Source organism: Sphaerodactylus townsendi, linkage group LG07, assembly GCF_021028975.2.
Source record: "Sphaerodactylus townsendi isolate TG3544 linkage group LG07, MPM_Stown_v2.3, whole genome shotgun sequence".
NCBI lineage: Eukaryota > Metazoa > Chordata > Lepidosauria > Squamata > Sphaerodactylidae > Sphaerodactylus > Sphaerodactylus townsendi.
Genome location: NC_059431.1, coordinates 122,932,681 through 122,950,088, shown reverse-complemented (window position 1 = coordinate 122,950,088; position 17,408 = coordinate 122,932,681). Strand labels below are relative to the sequence as shown.

At 47.8% G+C, this 17,408-nt stretch overlaps 1 protein-coding gene across 2 annotated transcripts in view; it reads left to right on the top strand.

The window, feature by feature from the left end:
• NSD2 (nuclear receptor binding SET domain protein 2) overlaps positions 1–17,408 on the top strand; it is a 115,334-nt gene that overhangs the window by 53,288 nt on the left and 44,638 nt on the right. For both annotated transcript variants that reach the window (XM_048502668.1, XM_048502667.1), the window contains 2 exons: positions 322–453; positions 7,559–7,682. In XM_048502668.1, the coding sequence (XP_048358625.1) occupies positions 322–453; positions 7,559–7,682 (256 nt within the window). The remainder of the gene's footprint in view (positions 1–321; positions 454–7,558; positions 7,683–17,408) is intronic.

Below are 17,408 nucleotides of genomic sequence, written 5' to 3'. Positions count from 1 at the left end.
GGGAAGGAAGTTGCCTGGAACATTGTGATATCAATTCCAAGGGAAAACCGAAAAGTGACGCTGTCACCTTAAGTGACTTGCCAGGCATTCCCCTCATCTCTATGATAAATACTATAAAAATTGGAGGAAGTTTTAGAGTTGTCCACTGTGATGACTTCAGTTTCAGGCCATCACCTGGAACTGACATCACTCTGTCACATGACATCATGCCCCCACCACCCCCATTGAGAGAGCATGGTTGATAGAAGATGGGAAAGGTAATTTGCCTGCCAAGGACAGGCAAATGGAAAGGCTTTATGTCAGGGACTTTGGTGTGCTCAGATTTCAGATGGTCAAGGGGATGAGCGGCCAGAGTCTCCCTATGAAAGTGCGGACGAGGTGCAAGCAGAATTGTCTCTGTTATCCAAAAAGGCGGACCGAGGAGCTGCACCAAGGAAGGAATATGTTTGTCAGGTAAGAGGGAAATCCTTGGAGTTCCTGGGTATAATTTGGGATCAGCAAAAGAAAATGTGAGGATGGGCCAGCTTGTCTGAGCAATCTATTTAAATTCTCAGCAAATGCTTTACTAGGGTACTGGGTAACACCTTATAATTTGTTGTTGGCTGATTTACTTTAAGCCGTCTCATTCATGTGTGGCATTTTCCTGGCATGTGGGTAAAATAACTGTTTCAAAATTGTGCTTCTGGAAGTAAAAGTATTCCAATTATAATGGTTTCTGAATGGCTCTTGCAAGTTAGTGCATTACTCATGCTGGCAGGGGTTGATGGGAATTGTAGTCCATGAACATCAGGAGAGCCACAGGTTGCAGACCCCGCTCTAACAGAACACTAATAGTAGATGGGTTACTATTAGTAGTTCTATGAATAGGGTATAGTTTAAATGTTGAATTCAGCTTAGGGCATCAAATCAATTTTATTTGACTAAATAAGGACTTTTCTTTCCCGTGCAGCACAGCTTACAAGTTGCACTAGAATATCAAAGTGCAGTGCCAGCCACATTTGAAGGCTGAATTTTTCTTCTCTGTTGCATATGCTTTTATAATGGTTGGGCATTTTTTGTGTCTAATATTTATTTACTAGATTTATGGTATGCCTTCCCCACTAAACTCAAGGTCGATTAGAGAATATATCAGCAATGGAAATAATTCTAAATTCACTGGAAATGAATGCAGTGCAGTTGTATTGCAACGAAAATCATAGGTGGTGAGCATGCAGGAAAACAATATAGATTGAAAAACAGTCTTGCAAACATTCTAAAAGCCAGCTTTCTGCAGTACAGCTAGCCTTGAGGAAGGACAATGTAATCACTATTTGGCTTTCAGAATTTCTTAAAGACGCAGCAGAATAACAACTACACAACAGACAGCTGAAGAAGGCCTGGCTCCCTACAAAGTGGGATTGAATATACCGGTTGTCTCGTCCTGACTACTTAATATTATATAGAAAGCATTGTATTTTGTTTGTCCGTTCAACTATGAACTAGATCAATTGTATATACCCTTTGTAGCATTAGCTTATTTCTCCAGTTGTTATAAGAGATGTCACACTATGTTTACAAGACTGTTTTTCAATCTATATTGTTTTCCTGCACACTCACAACCTGTGGTTTTTGTTGCAAAACAACTGCACTGCATTTGTTTCCTGTGAGTTTAGAATGATTTCCATTGGTGTTATTTTCTTGTCCCACTAAGCTCACCTTTTGTGTTTTCAGATTACAGAATATATAAACAGCTCAATCAGATCTCACAAGACTCCCAATGAAAAATGTAATAGAACTAGGGTTGCAGAATTAGCAGTGCAAAGAACAAATTAAATAAGGCAAGGTGTACTAGAAGCAGTAGCATATGTGCACAAAGGATAACATAATGTAGAGAACAGGTGATGGCTACATTTACCTTTGTAGTGGACTACAATCTGATCTGTTATAAAGGTGTCCTCCTTGACTGTGCCATTCTACAATAGTTCTAATGCAGCTGTTCTCAACTTGGGGGTCACGACCCCTTTGGGAGTCGAACAACCCTTTCACAGGGATTGCCAAGACCACTTTAGACCAGGAAATTCCCATCACCCTCTCATCCGCAGCCTCGCCGTAATGGTGGATCGGGCGCAAACTTTTTCACCTCCACCTGAGACCTTCCATAGGTCTTCAGCTGAGAGGACCTGAGCAGCAACCCACCAAGGGGCAAAAGCCCCGAACAAGACACAGGAGGACACCCAAGAGAAGGTAGCAGCAGTCGCTGCTACTGCTGCCGCCGGCGGTGTCGTGGTGCTGAAAACAAAGAAGACCCGGGCCGAGAGGGGTGCAGCTCCTCCATCACAGCAGAGGCTCCTGGCAATTGGCTGCGCTGCAATTCCAGCCCCTATAGGGCTGTTGAAGAAGCAAGGCTGCAAGGCGGGACCAGCAAGGAGTTTCCCGCCGTCGCGGAGGGCAATCCGACCCTTCCAGCGGGAGCTGATGCCAGATCCAGGCAAGATGAGGGCATGGGGGGCCGGGAAGGCGAGTCGTCCAGTGGGGAGGGCAGAGACACCCCCCACCCCCGAGCTCAGAGCAACCCAATCTCCGGAGAGCAGAGCAACCCCCAGCCAGATGGGCAGGGCCACCTCCCCCATTCTGTCCTCCCATTCAAATGGCCAGGAAAACAGAGCCTTTGGAGCAGGCTCATAGAGGGACGCTTCCCCCGATGAACTCATGAACAGTTCAGAGAGGCCACGGGGAGGGGGGGGGGTCCCCACAACATCAGGAACTATATTAAAGGGTCGCAGCTTTAGGAAGGTTGAGAACCACTGTTCTAATGTCTAATCACTCAAAATTAAATTCAGTGGAGGCAGGGAGGTTATAGGCAGAGCTGTCCAACATCGTCTGTTTTGCTGATGGGTGGAAACAATGGTATAGTAGTACCGTTTGTTCTGTGTGGTCACAGGAGCAAAGTTGACAGAAAAATAATCTCCTTGAACATCCTGTACATAACACTTACACACTGAAGTAGGAGGAACAGTTACAAACCCCTTGTGAAAGCGGCCGGCAGGAAAAAAGATTGAGATGCCTTTTTACATTTTAAAATTATTTTTTTACTGTCTCTAATTGGCTTCTAAGTCATTATTTTATCCTCCATGCATGGCCTTTAGTATTGAAAGACTGAAACTTCTAAGATTATTTAGTCTAAGCTCTTTTATCGAATTTTAAGCATCTGCCCTCTGGAGGGAAGCCAAGGAACAGACCTTTTGCTTGCATAAGTAAGTTGCAGCTATCTAAAAACGACGTGGTAACTAACAATACGATAGATGTTCTGGAATTGCTGGATAATTGAAGAAAATTTATCTTGGTAGTTTGGCATGTAGTCAACAATATAATAATCAGAAAAACAGATAAACAATCATTACAAACCTTCAATAGATAAAACAGGAACTAAAATTATAAGAATAAGAGCAAAGAAACAATGCCACCAATCGAACTCTCCCTTATCACCCCACCGAAAAGCTTATAAACAGACCAAGACAGAACAATTTTAGTCTGAAAATTCAACAACATCTCTGTTAGAAGGAGTAAGTCTATTTAACAGATATTAGGGCACAAGAGTTGGAAGAGCATGAAGCTACTACTTCCTTAACTGATACACCTCTTGTTACAACGAAAGAACCCTTGAACTCGGTAACTCGAATAGAAACAGAATGACTGAAAGGGCGAGGTGGCCCTCTGGGTCCAGGACTGTAACCAAAGCAGAAGAAACAACTGCAGAGGGGAGTAACCACAGCAGAACTGATGGAATTGATGGTGAACGAAGCTTCTCTGTTCTCAAAATCAGTAGATTTAATGTTGACAATTGTAAAGAGGTTCTCACATGAATTAGCCCACCTGAAAGAATACCTGGGTGCAAGCACAGAAGCGCAAAATGTGAAATCATGCCCTCAAAATGAAATGTCCCTGATGTTACGGAGAAATCAATTGGGGAAAAATAGACAGATGGTCTAACTTGAATGCTATAAGAGACTCACTGTGCAAATTATTAAATACAGTAGCAAGAAAATACAACTAATGAAATACAAAATACTACCTAATTATAGACATTACTACAGATTGGTGTTGACATTTAAATCATAAAATCATAATCATTAAAGTACCATAAACTGCTTCTAGCAAAACGGAACCTTTTTAGGAGAAAATATGATTTAATATTCACAAGGATCTTTAAAAATAATCACTTAACTGCATTAGATGGAACTAACATCTTCAGTGGCATTGAGGGCTCTACATTAATAGGAAATATAGTTCTAAGACAACAAAGAAATTATCCTAATTGTGAGAGAGCATTGTGTCAAAAGATAGATTCTATGAAAGTGGAAACTCAAAAGACTATAAGTGACTGGAATAATCTAGGTGATGCATTAAAGAAATTTTTGATAATTTTTGGCAGAGTGTACCCAACAAAGAAGTTTGACTTGCAAATAGGTAGCAGGCATCCAGCTGCAGAAGAATACAAACAAGCTGAAAATGCACCAAATAAAGAACGCTCTTCCATGGACAGAAGAACTCCCCAAACACTGTTACAATTTAATTTAATTTGAATAAGCAGTCCCCAATTGGGAATACTTCAACTGAGGTTGTATTGCAGAGGCAACAACCTAGTATGGAAATCAATCTGGACTGAAGATCAACAAAGGTCCTGCGACGAAAGAAGGAATCTATGGATAATGGTAAATCACGGGCTATGGAACTGAAAGAACTGGAAAATACATATGATGATAATCAGTTAATTTGTGGTTCACAAAATGATCCTCAGAGGCTGGAGCTAATTAATGGAGTTAAAGCGCTGGGGATGTATGGCGATGCTGGGGATCGAGCCCGGAACCTTCTGCGCGCCAAGGAGATGCTCTGCCACCCACCCACAACCTCAGGTAGACCTCTTTTTGCAGCACCTGTTGCTACACCAAAGTTGCTACACCTGTTGCTACACCAAAGTTAGTGATCTCTCACTGAGCCACAGCTCACACATACACACACCACCACTTCCTATAGAAGAGTTTAGAAGTACACCTTGAGTGTACTTGGCCGAATTTTCCTACCTTGCAGTTGCTCAAGTTAGTACATTCTCTACCCTTTTCTGTTCTGCTGGCCAAGTATGGCCAGGGGAATGAATCTAACTGGGGTGGGAAATAGGCACATCTCAAAGCGTGCTGCCCCCACTTCCCTGCTCCTGGCGAGAAAGGGCCAAATGTACTAGTTGGCAATGGAGTGTACCAGTCACATGTGAAGCCACTTTATCCCAAATCAAACCCTTGGTCCATCAAGATCCGCGGTGTCTATTCAGACTGGCAGCAGCTGTCCAGGGTGTCAGACCCAGGTCTTTCACATCACCTACTGCCTGACCTTCTTAACAGGAGATGCCCAGGATCGAATATGGGACCTTCTGCGATGTTAAGCAGATTCTACAGCCCTGAGTCATACATCATTATACCTTTGACCATGGAGGGATGCAGCCTTTCATCAAGCATTGCACAACGCCTTGTCTCAGTCAGATGCAGCTGTTCCCACCCTAAATAGGTCAACTTACTAGTCTTGTCTTATTAGTATGATGCCTAGAGATCATGGAGAACAGGTTGCTTATCCGAGACTGGTGTTCTGTACAGCCTCACAAGCTACTCATGTTCCCCATAAGCGCTGCTTTCTTTCCTGATGTCTCCTGGGAAGAACACAGCAGGAAGAGTGGTTGAGTCCTCTCTGTGTCTTCCTACTGGGGATGCAGGTTGAGTGGGCAACTAGCGCTGCAAAGTCTTTTTCGGCTTAAATTTGCTAGCTTCTCTGGTTGGACTCTGCACATGCTTGAGTTCCTATTAGTGTATCTGCGCAGATGACTCCTCAACACCAGTTGCAGGTGAGTAGTCTGTCCTTCCATATTATCATGCCTTCACACCAGTGTGTTCTTGGTAGGGGTGGCACATAGCAATTTCCATGCCGTTCATAGGTTCCCTACCTGGAACTTAACCATGTTATTCACTGTCCTGGTAGAGGCACCTTTCACATCCATAGCACATGTACCAATCAAGGAACTCACCATCAGAACCACCTGAGCAGTGGTCCCCGGCTTTGTCTGCTATGTGCCAGAACTGGGCACTGGTTTCATCCAGCCTGGCACTGTATTTCTCACTAGGAAATGATGGTCCTGTGCTTCACTTTTATGAGCACAGGTAATTCCATGTTGCACCACACGCAGTGACCTGTCCTAATCTAAACCAGTCTCAAAAGAGGCATTTGCATGCTCCAGATGATAGGGGAGCCTTTGATTCTACTTGGGCAGAGCAGCAGGAATATCAGAAGTGTTGTGTCCTTCCAGAAAGTATCTCTGGGAAAAATAGCATCCAAAAGCACTGTCTCTGAGTGGCTCAGGAAACACACAGTTCTAATCTATAAGGCCTTGGGGAAACAGCCTTCATGCGTTCTCTGAAGGAAACATCCCCATCAGCATATTTTGTAGCGAACTCAGCCCTGGAGCTGTTCTGTACAGAAGGATGCATCCATTGATCCTATCTTGAGGAAGCACATTCCACAGGGAGTGGTATACCATTAGAGTAGTCTGCCCTCAGTCAAGTTCCCGCCCAGATCTGATGCCTCTCAGATCCACAAAGATTCCACAATGCCCGTGTACCTTCCAGGAAGAAAAGAAGAATTTACTTATCGTAGTAGCTTTTACTCTGAGTTGCCAACTCCAGGTCAGGAAAAACCTGGATATTTTGGGAGTGAAGCCTGAGGAGAGCAGGGATTGGGACGGAGAGGGACTTCATTGGTATATTCTGCCATAGAGTCCTCCTTCCAAAGCCTCCTTTCTCCAGGTGAACTGATCTTTGTTGCCTGGAGATCAGTTGTAATAGTGGGTGATCTCTATCCACCATCTGGAGGTTGGTAACCCATACTCTGAGTTTACAGGAGGGCTATTTACTTGGCCACTTGTAGAATCATAGAGTTGGAAGGGGCCGCACAGACCATCTCGTCCAATCCCTTACTCAATGCAGGGTCAATGCAGAGCATCCCTGACAAGTGTTTGTCTAGCCACTGCTTGAAGACTGCCAATTGGTGTGCCAAGATTCGGCTAAATGAATTTGACCGTGTTAATGTGGAGTGATTGTCTCCTGCCCTTAGCTCCCAAAGGCACCAGGTGGGCCACTGCAAGTAGCAGAGTGCTGGACTAGATGGACTCTGGTCTGATCCAGCAGGCTAGTTCTTATGTTCTTATTTGTAAAATCAGAATGCCCTGTTATTCCAGTGTGGCCTTGGAGTAGGACAAGAGCCCCCTTTCCTAAAAAAGTGATTAAGAACAGTGTCGGGGGTACCACATTTTTCCAAATGCCCTCCAACCCACTCAGAAGCCCAGAATGTGTGGTAAGAGCAACCCTTCGCCCTAATGCATTTCCATGAAAATGAGGCTGCAATTGGGTTATGTTACAAATTAATCTGAAATGGAAATGTAATTTTAAAGGTGTCGTAAAGGAAAAGATGTGAAAGGTAACTGAGGAGCAGAAAGCAACCCACCAGCATTCCATGCTAACTCTGAACTTTTTTCTTAAAGCTCTGTGAAAAGCCTGGAGATTTGCTGTTGTGTGAAGGACGGTGTTGTGGTGCTTTCCATGCCAGCTGCACTGGGGTCCCTGCAAAATCCTCTGGACACTTTGTTTGTAGCGAATGCTCTTCAGGCAAGTCTTTTTCTCACCAACCAGCTGTATTTGTATAGGGCAGTGTTGGCGAACCTTTGGCACTCCAGATGTTATGGACTACAATTCCCATCAGCCCCTGCCAGCATGGCTAATTGGCAATGCTGGCAGGGGCTGTTGGGAATTGTAGTCCATAACATCTGGAGTGCCAAAGGTTCGCCACCACGGGTATAGGGCTTTTTTGTTTGCACAACTGTTGTCCCTTGTGATTCAAGCACCACTTGAGTCTAACTGTTCTCAGAGTTAAAAGTTAATTGTAACAACATTTGAAACTTCAGATTGGTTGGCGATACTAAAAAGTTTTGCATTCTCTTCCACTATGGAGCTTGATTGGTCTGTGTGAGTAATCTAGAACTATTTGTAAGCATGTACTGGCTCTGCACCTAGGGCTCTGTGCTATGGATTAAGATTTGTGGGGTAGGAGGATAACTGTCCGGTCTTTGATCCTTCCACTTTTGATTCTTTCATCTGAAGATTTGAAAGTTGATTTTCAGTGGGTTGAGACTAGCTCACAAGATTATCCTCAGATTTAGGGCTTTCAGGATTTCACTAGGCCCTTAAAGTCTCGCCCCAAAACATCTAGAGATTTCTCCAAAGGGATTTTATCTACAGATTTCACAAAGCATCTAGAGATTTCTCCAAAGTCAGAAAGACATGCACCTTCAATCTCATGATGGCTTTATCTGTGAGAGATAATCTTTAAAAGATTACTGTATAATAACTTATTCCTTTTCCACTGGAAAATATCTCTTTCCATTATAGTTCCTACAGTATTTGGGAGTGGTTTTGTTCCTTTTGTTCTTCCCTTGGTAGAGAAAAAGAGGGCTGATCTGGTAGTTCCTGATTATTAGGTCTGGTTGCACTAGCCAGTCTGTAGTGCAGTCTAGGTTTTCAGTACTGATCTTTAACTTCCTGACTCTGCCTGAGATTCCAATATGTGCTAGACCAGATGTTGCCAGGCATGTATCCATATTTTCTGTTGTTGGAGGAGTGTGGAAAGAGGGGAGGTTCATAGTGGAACTAGATAGTTTTGTGATAAACCTCTAACATTTAAGGCTTTTGGTCTCTAGAATGTAAGGGTCCGTTACTCCAGTCATTAACAAGACTCAGGAGGGTTTCAAGAGCTTTATTAGTACTGTGTCGTCCCAGGCTCAGATAGCTAAAACTGAGGGTTTCACTGTCTGACCCCTGGCCTTACAGTTTGGTTCAACCCCCGAGTTCCCCCCACCCTTGCATTCCCATAATATCAGCATGTGAAAGACAGTGGGAGCAGTGGTATTGTTTGAGTGTTCAAGTCACTCCTTCAGGAAGGCAGATAAGGGAGTGAGAGGCTAAGCACTCTTAACTAGTTACTTTGCAAGCAGGGGGAAGGCCTCCATAGCCTTGAGCGATGATAGCGACTGAGCCATCTGCGGGTCAAGACCAAACTGCCAGGCCTGACATTCTGCTCCCCTTAAGGCCCCCTCCCCCCGGGGCGGTCGGGGTGCGCTTTGTGGAATGCCTTCATTAAAAGCAGGGTGTGCACGTGTAATTGGTGGACCCATTCATTGAAACCGGGGGGCAGATTAGTCCATGCCACTAGGTACTGGAGACGGCCACGGTGGAGGCGGGAGTCCAGGATGTTGGCGACTTCGTGGTGCACCTCGTTCTTCACCAGTTTGGGCTCCAGAGGCCTTGGAGTTCGGTGCCAAACGTCGCTCGGGACCACCTTCTTGAGGAGGCTAGAATGAAAAACAGGGTGCATAGCGCTAAAATTTTTAGGCAGCTCAAGTTCCATTGCAACCGGATTGATTACTCTTATCACTTTAAACAGTCCAGTGAACTTGTCCCAATTTGCGGGTTCCTGGTAGACCCCTCAAGTTTTTAGTGGACACATAAGCATAATCCCCTACAGCATAGGGCACAGGGCGGCGTTTGCAATCGGCATGCTTCTTGTAGTTCTCCTTAGCCTTTTGCAACGCCTCCTGCACTGATTTCCACGATGCCTGGATGGTTGCCACCCAATCCTGGAGATCTCCCAGTTCGGGCGGGAGATCTTCCGTCAAGGGGAAAGGTTTACTGTCCAGGCAGTCGACCACATGAAATGGGGTTTTGCCTCGTGCTAGAGTGCACGGTGTTGTTGTAGGTGAACTCCGCAAATGGGAGCAAGTCCACTCAATTGCCATTGTGGTAGTTCACGTAACAGCGTAAATACTGCTCTAACACTCCATTGGTGCGCTCGGTCTGTCCGTTGGTAGCTGCATGGTAGGCCGAGGAAAGGCCTTGCTCGGTGCCTAACAGTTTTAAAAACTGCCTCCAAGAGCAAGAAACAAATTGGGTGCCCCAATCCGAAATTATCTTAAGCGGGGCAGCATGGAGGCAGTAGATGTGCTGGGTGAACAGCTTCACCAGCTTCTGGGGTGATGGGATCCCCCCACAGGGAACAAAGTGGGCCTGCTTGGAGAATAGGTCCACCACCACACAGATTACCATTTTGCCCTCTCTGGTGGGGAGATCTGTGATAAAGTCCATGGAGATCACCTTCCAAGGTGCCTCGTGAGTGGGTAATGGCTGGAGTAGGCCCGGTTGCCTACCTGGTACATGCTTGGCCTTGGTGCAGGTGGGGTATCACTTCACGTAAGCCTCTACGTCCTTGTGCAGGGACCCCCACCAGAACTGCTGCCGAGCCAGATGCAAGGTCTTCACAAAAACAAAGTGCCCCGCCGATTCCACATTGTGGCAGCCTGCAAGGACTTGGCTCTGAAGAGTTCGGGAACATGGAGTTTGCCCCCTCCCACCAAACCCCCCCCCCTTTGTGATCTCCCACTCTTTTTTCCTCAGTGGAGAGTGAGCGGCAGAGAGTGTTTAGTTCTTTCCTGAGGTGGGCAGGGAGGTTGGGCGAAGGCAGAGTAATGATGACCCCTTTTGCTTTGCTCCGCGTGACCACCTGGAGGCCGAGTTGGGAGGGTGTGAAAATGGTGCGAGTGGGCGGTCCATGGTGCAATCTGTTGTGGAAGGCAGGACAGCTAGGCAGTTGCGTTTGCCCAGGAAAAAATGGAGGGTGAATTCAAAGCGTGCGAAAAAGTCCGCCCAGCAGAGTCGCTTTGCGGTCAGTTTGCTGGGGTTTTGAGTGCTTCAAGATCCTTGTGGTCTGTCCAAACTTCAAACGGATGCTGGGCACCCTCTAACCAGTGGCGCCAGGCCGTTAAGGCTTTTTTTATTGCACCCGTTTCCTTGTCACACGCCGTCCATTTCAATTAGGACCAGTGAATCTTTTCGACAAAAAAGCGCAGGCGTGGAGCTTCCTGTCATCCCCCTTCTGGAGGAGGGCAACGCCCATAGCTACATTGGAGGTATCCACATGTACTACGAAAGGCTTGACGGGGTCAGCGTGGCAGAGAATGGGGTTGGAAATGAAAGCTTTTTTGAGGTTTTGGAAAGCCAATTGGCAGACCTCGGTCCAGTTTAGGGAGGGGGGGTGGTCTGGTGCTGCCAGGGCCTGCCCCTTTGGTGCGAAGCAGGTCCGTGAGGGGCAGGGCTTTCTCAGCAAAGTCATGGATGAAGTCCCGGTAAAAATTAGCAAAGCCCAGAAAAGACTGGATCTGCTTGCGGGGTTTGGGGGGCGGGGGGCAGCTGCCGCCAATTGACCACTGCTTTTACCTTGACGGGGTCTATCTCAACTCCCTGGCTGGAAATGCGGTAGGCCAAGAAGTCGAGTTTGGACTTATGGAATTCACATTTAGATAGCTTAGTGTACAAGTCATTGTTCTGCAAGCGTTTCAACACTTCCCTGACCAAGCGCACATGTTCTTGTTCATTTTCAGAGTAAATTAGCACATCATCCAATTAAACCACCACTCCCTTATACAGTAAGTCATGCATAATTTCATTGATCAAGTTCATGAACACCCCTGGAGCCCCATTGAGCCCAAAGGGTACTCAAACTGCCCTAAGACTGTGTTAAAGGCAGTGAGGTGTGCTCTTGATCCTCAGCAATCCAGACCCTGAAGTAGGCTTCCCTCAGGTCCAGTTTGGTGAAAATCTTCCCTTTGGACAGACTGCTCAGGAGGTCCTTGATGAGCAGCAAGGGGTACTTGTTGCAAAAGGAGACTGCGTTCAGACCCCAGTAGTCAGTACAGAGTCTAAGGGAGCCGTCCTTTTTTTTCCTAGAAAGGACGGGGGCTCCCATGTGAGAGGTTGCCGGTCTGATCAACTCCCTCGCCAAGTTTTTGTCCAAGAACTAAAGCAGGGCTGCTGCCTCCTTGGGGCACATGGACTAAATGCAGCCCTTAGGCAGTTTGGCTCCTGGGATGAGTTCAATTTTTGCAGTCTGTTCGTCTGAGGGGACAGCTTATCACACTCTCTTTCCTTGAACACCTTCCGCAGTCTCTGTACACTTTCGGAATGGTCGAGGACTTCTCTCCTTGAGCCGCTAGTGGGTTCAGAGGTGGCAGTTCCGACGGAGGGGGGTGGACGAATTCAGAGGGCTCTGTCTTGAGGTGATCGCCACAAGGGGGCTCTGTGAATCGGATCACCTGGTCTTTCCAGCGAATCTCTGGGTCATGTCTAGAGAGCCAAGACGTTCCCAGGATCACTGGTTAGCAGCCCAATTTGGCCACAATAAACTGGCCCTTCTCCCAGTGGGGCTCGCATTTAACTAACAATGACTCAGTTTTGTGGGTTGATCGGGACCCGTCCATAGGGGTCCATCTGCTCAAATTTCATGGGTGTCTTGAGTCGTTTTAGTTTTAGCCCTAGCCCTTCCGCTGCTGTGGGATGCATCAGGCACTTGGAGCACCCCGAGTCAATCAGGGCCCCCACAGTCACACGAGTTCTCTGCTTAGGGTTGGAAAGGGCATGGGGAACAATTAGGGGTGCGGAAGTTTCACTCACCCGGTGGTTGGCGCCTTTGGGGTGGACCTGGCCATCGGTGTGATTTAGGCCAGGTAATTGTCATTTCCTGACGGCTTGTTGCTTTCGCTGCTCTCCGACATTTCCAGTGCACTTTCCTCGGCGGTGGAAGGAGCCTCCTCTAGGGCCAACGCAGGTTTCGGGGCCGTCTGGCACTTAGCTCCCTTCTTCCCTTCCCTACACTTGGGGCCTGTAGCAGATGCCTTGGTGGGTGCCAGGGTGTGTTGTTTCTCGGGGCAAGTGGCAACCAGGTGACCTGCTTCTCCACAATGGAGGCAGAGCCCAAGGCAGCTGGTCCCTTGGCACTCTCGGTTCATCGTTGGGCGTTGGGAACTTGGGCCTCGGTGCTGTTTGGCCTGCTGGACGTCTTTCAGGCGGGCCTCTGCATCACCAGCTAGGCAGATCCATCCCATCAGGGTGTCAGGGTCCCCCAACACTAAGGCCCATTGCAGGATCTCAGGGTTCAGGCCATCCTTGAACACGTGGATGAATATAATGCTCCAGGCCTTCCAGTTACATAGATCGCTCTGGCCAACTGGCTACGGAATTCTGGGTCTCCCATAGCCGTCAGCCACGGAGCGGATGTGACCCCTGACTCAGGTGTGCTACCAGACCACGGCCACACAGCCCGGAAAACCCACCACAACCAGTTGAATCTGGCCATGAAAGCCTTCGACAATACAAGACTTGTAGGCTCAGTGGCCATTAATTACTGTGGTTTCCTAGCAATTTCTAAACAGGTGTCAAACCTCGGATCGGAAATCATGGAAACTGTAGATTTGTACTAAAGCCTTTAATTCAGAGCGTAGGTAACATCATAAAAGAGGAATCTGGTGATTCCTGTGCAAACCCCTTATCTATATCCCAGTTGCTCCTCCTACTCGAAAGCCAAACGCCTCCTCACTGGGTTCCTCTACAAACTACATGTAAAGCATTCACTACAAAAGCATTACGAAGTCTGGGAACAGTTCACACCTTCCTTTGATAAGATCTGTGTCGGGATGTAACTTCTGGGGCGCCGGAGAGGGGAAGCTGGCTTTCACCCCCCCACATCAGAAGATGGTACACCGGGCCTTCCCTGCAGCTTGGCACCTGCACATTTGGCACTGATACAGGCTCAGTCCTGACATTCCACCCCCTTTAAGACCTTTCCCCCCCCTCCCTGGACGGTCAAGGTAAGCCCGGTGGAACGCCCGGAGGAGCAGCAGTGGCATAGTGGTTAAGAGCAGGTGCATTCTAATCTGGGAGGAGCCGGGTTGATTCCCTTCTGTCAGCCTTGAGCTGTGGATAAGTGTTTATCTGAAATTCAGGATTAGCCTGTTCTTCCTCCCATTGAATAACGCTTCAGCTGGGTGACCTTGGACTTGTCACAGTTCTTCTGAACTCTCAGCTCCACCCACCTCACAGGATGTTTATTGTGAGGGGAAAAGGGCAAGGAGATTGTCAGCCCCTTTGAGTCTCCTACAGAAGAGAAAGGGGGGATATAAATCCAAACACTTCTTCTTCTTTCACTAAGTGGGGGGCTTGCACATGTCCGAGTCCACCCGTTCTTTGTGTCCAGCTGGGAAATGGATCCAGGCAATCATGTACTGTGCATGGCGTTGCTAAATGCACTTCCCTAGAGTCCAGAGGGATTACTACTGCGGATGAGGTTCCCCTCAGACTTCTAGGGGATCGACTGGAGCAGGCACCTCCTGCTTCCCAGGGGATGCCACTTTGTCCATGGGGCTTTGGAGGAGACTACAATTACACCAAAACAGGGTGTATGGATCTCTAGATTCTTAGGGGCAGCTGTAGCCCGAAATGGTAGTCGCACATTACGATTAATCACCCCAAGCACAGGAAAAGGTCCAATATATTTCTGCCCCAGTTTCTGCTCTCATTAACACCTCTGCAACTCCCTCAAGTTCCTGGTAGACAAAATACATCCAATCCCCCTAATCAGCGAGTAGTGATGAGGTACCGCTTCTTACTCGGCTTGCTGCTTACAGTGCCCTGTTTAGCCTTCTCCAGCTTTTTTCTTTGCATGGAACCCTACGTACTGTCGTGGATAGAGTGCTCCCCATTCCTGGAGCTCCACCGCCCCTGTTGCACCTCCTCTCCTAGTGGCGAACAGAAAGGCTTAGCCGACTGGCCCTCGAAATCCATCTTTGCGGAAGGGGGTTATTCCCATGCTACTATGCACTGCATTGTTGTATGCAAACTCGGCAAAGGGAAGCAAGTCCACCCAATTGTCTTGGTGGTAATTGATGTAACACCGCAGATATTGTTCCAGGGTGGTGTTTGTGCATTCACTTTGCCCATCTGTTGCCATGTGGTGGCTCGAGGAAAGCGGGCTTCTTTGCTCCGCTGCGCTCAGCAGCTTGAGGAAATGGCTTGTGAACTAATGGTAGACTAACTGGCTGCCCTCGGATCTGAAATTATTTTGTCGGGAACAGCGTGGAGCCTATAAATGTGAGTCACAAACATTTGTGCCAGTTTGCTCGCTGTCAGGGGCAAGGTGCACAGAATAAAATGAGCCTGTTTCAAACACAAGTCCACAACCATCCAAATGACAGACTTCCCTTTGCTGGATGGGAGGTTAGCGTGATGGAAATCCAATGGAGATTTCACTTTCCAGTCCAGGGAGCGGAAGGCACCGGGAGGGGTTGGAGGAGGCCGGGCACCTTCCCCGCCGTTCCACTTCGTGGCAGTTGCACACGTAAAGGCACCCTTCTGGACATACGCCTCCACATCCCCCCTCAAAGTTTGCCACCAGAATTCCCTGCTAGCCAAATGCAACGATTTCACATCTCAAAGTGCCCCGCTTGATTTAATAATTGTTGCGGGGATCCTTTGCGAGGGCGCGGTTGAGGAGGCAACTTGGGGCACATAGAGCCTCTCATCCCTTCTCCAACTTGTGAATCCTCGGCTCTACTTTCTCTAGCTGGTCGCTGCCCTCCTCTGAGGGTACCGGGAGGGCTCCCGCCTCCCTCAAGGCACCCTCCAGGGATGCAGGCATGGCAAGGGGATTGGTCTGGGGCAACACCCGACTGCTGGTAGTCACCGCCAAGCCCAGTTGGGAAGGGGATATCACAGTCCCGAATGGAACAGGAGCCACTGGGGAAGAGTCAGGCAAGCGAGACAGGGCATCAGCCAAACAATTGGACTTCCCTGGGAAGAAATGCAGCGAGAAGTTGAAACGGGGGGAAAAATCAGCCCAGCAGAGCTGCTTGGAGGAGGGCTTCCCTGGCTGCCAAGAGAGCACCGGGCTTTTAGATTCCTGTGGTCTGTCCATTCACTGAAGGGAAGGGCAGCTCTTTCCAACCTGGAATGTGGTATGCGCTAGTCCTGCTGCTGGGCTTTAACTGCCTTAATTGCCTCCCTGTCTCCTTCTGTCTCCTAATCGAAAGCTTCTACCCCCAAGAATTTGTGGGAGAGGTAGGCGCAGGGGTGCAGCCTCCCATCATCCCCCCACTGCAGAAGGGCCGTATCCATAGCTTTGTCCGAGGCATCTACATGCACAACAAATGGTATGGAGGGGTTGCCGTGGTGCAAGATGGGCACGGATGTGAAGGCCTGTTTAAGTGCCTGAAAGACCCTCTGACACTCTGGTGACCACAAGAGCAGGGCTGCTGGCTTCGCCACCCTCCTCTTATCTTTGGTGCGTAACAGGTCAGTGAGGGGGAGGGCCAACCGGGCAAAGTCAGGAATAAAGTCACGATAAAAGTTGGCAAAGCCACGGAACTATTGTAATTGCCTCCGCGTGCAGGGTTCCTGCCACTGAAGCACATCCCGTCATTCTTCCTGCGGATCCATTTCCAAATTCCCTGGCTGAGAGATGCAGTACCTAAAAAGATCGGGGACAAATTTTCCTCTTGTGAAACTCCCACGCTTCTTGGAGTTTCACAAACAAGTCATTGTCTAGCAGCCGCTGGAGGACAGCCCGAACTGTGGCCGCATGCTCCACTTCCAACTGGGAATAAGTTAGTACATCGTCCAAATGCACCACCACCCCATCTAGTCCAGACCCTGCTCAATGCAAGATCAGCCTGGAGCACCCCAGACAAGTATTTGTCCAGCCGCTGCTTAAAGACTTCCGGTGAGGGGGAGCTCACCATCATCTCAGGCAGCTAATTTCACTGTTGCACAACTCTTACTGTAAAAAGTTTTTTTTTCCTAATATCCAATTGGAACCTTTCTCCCTGTAATTTCTCCCATTATTGCAAAGTGTGCAGTCTCTTTAACGAAGGCTTAATGAAATGTTATTTACCCAGTGATGTTATTGACTTGCATGTCATACACAGCTTCACTTGCCCTTCTCTTAATTGAACATATACTGAGGCCCCTTCTGCACATGCAGAATAATGCACTTTCAATCCACTTTCAATCCACTTTGCAGCTGTGCAGAATAACAAAATCCACTTGCAAATAATTGTGAAAGTGGATTGAAAGTGCGTTGTTCTGCATATGCAGAAGGGGCCTGAGTCAGACCCTCAGTCCATCAAGGTCAGTGTTTCCTACTCAAGGCTGGCAGCAGGTCCCCAGAGTCTCATGCTGAGGTCTTTCACACTTGCTGACCCTCTTACCTGGAAATGTCGGGAATTAAACCTGGGATCTTCTGCATATAAAGGAGATGCTCTACTACTGAGCCACACACCCATTCCAGTTGTTGCTGTTATTTGGTGGAATTCTAACCTCCACAAATAGTTTAGTTTTTTCTAATTATTCTCAAGATGTGGACTCAAAAGCTGTGTGGCGCGTGTGTGCTGGCTTCATACCTATTTTCACACTGCTTTTCACACCACTGTTTTGGCCTCCATGGAATCAACAGCCTAA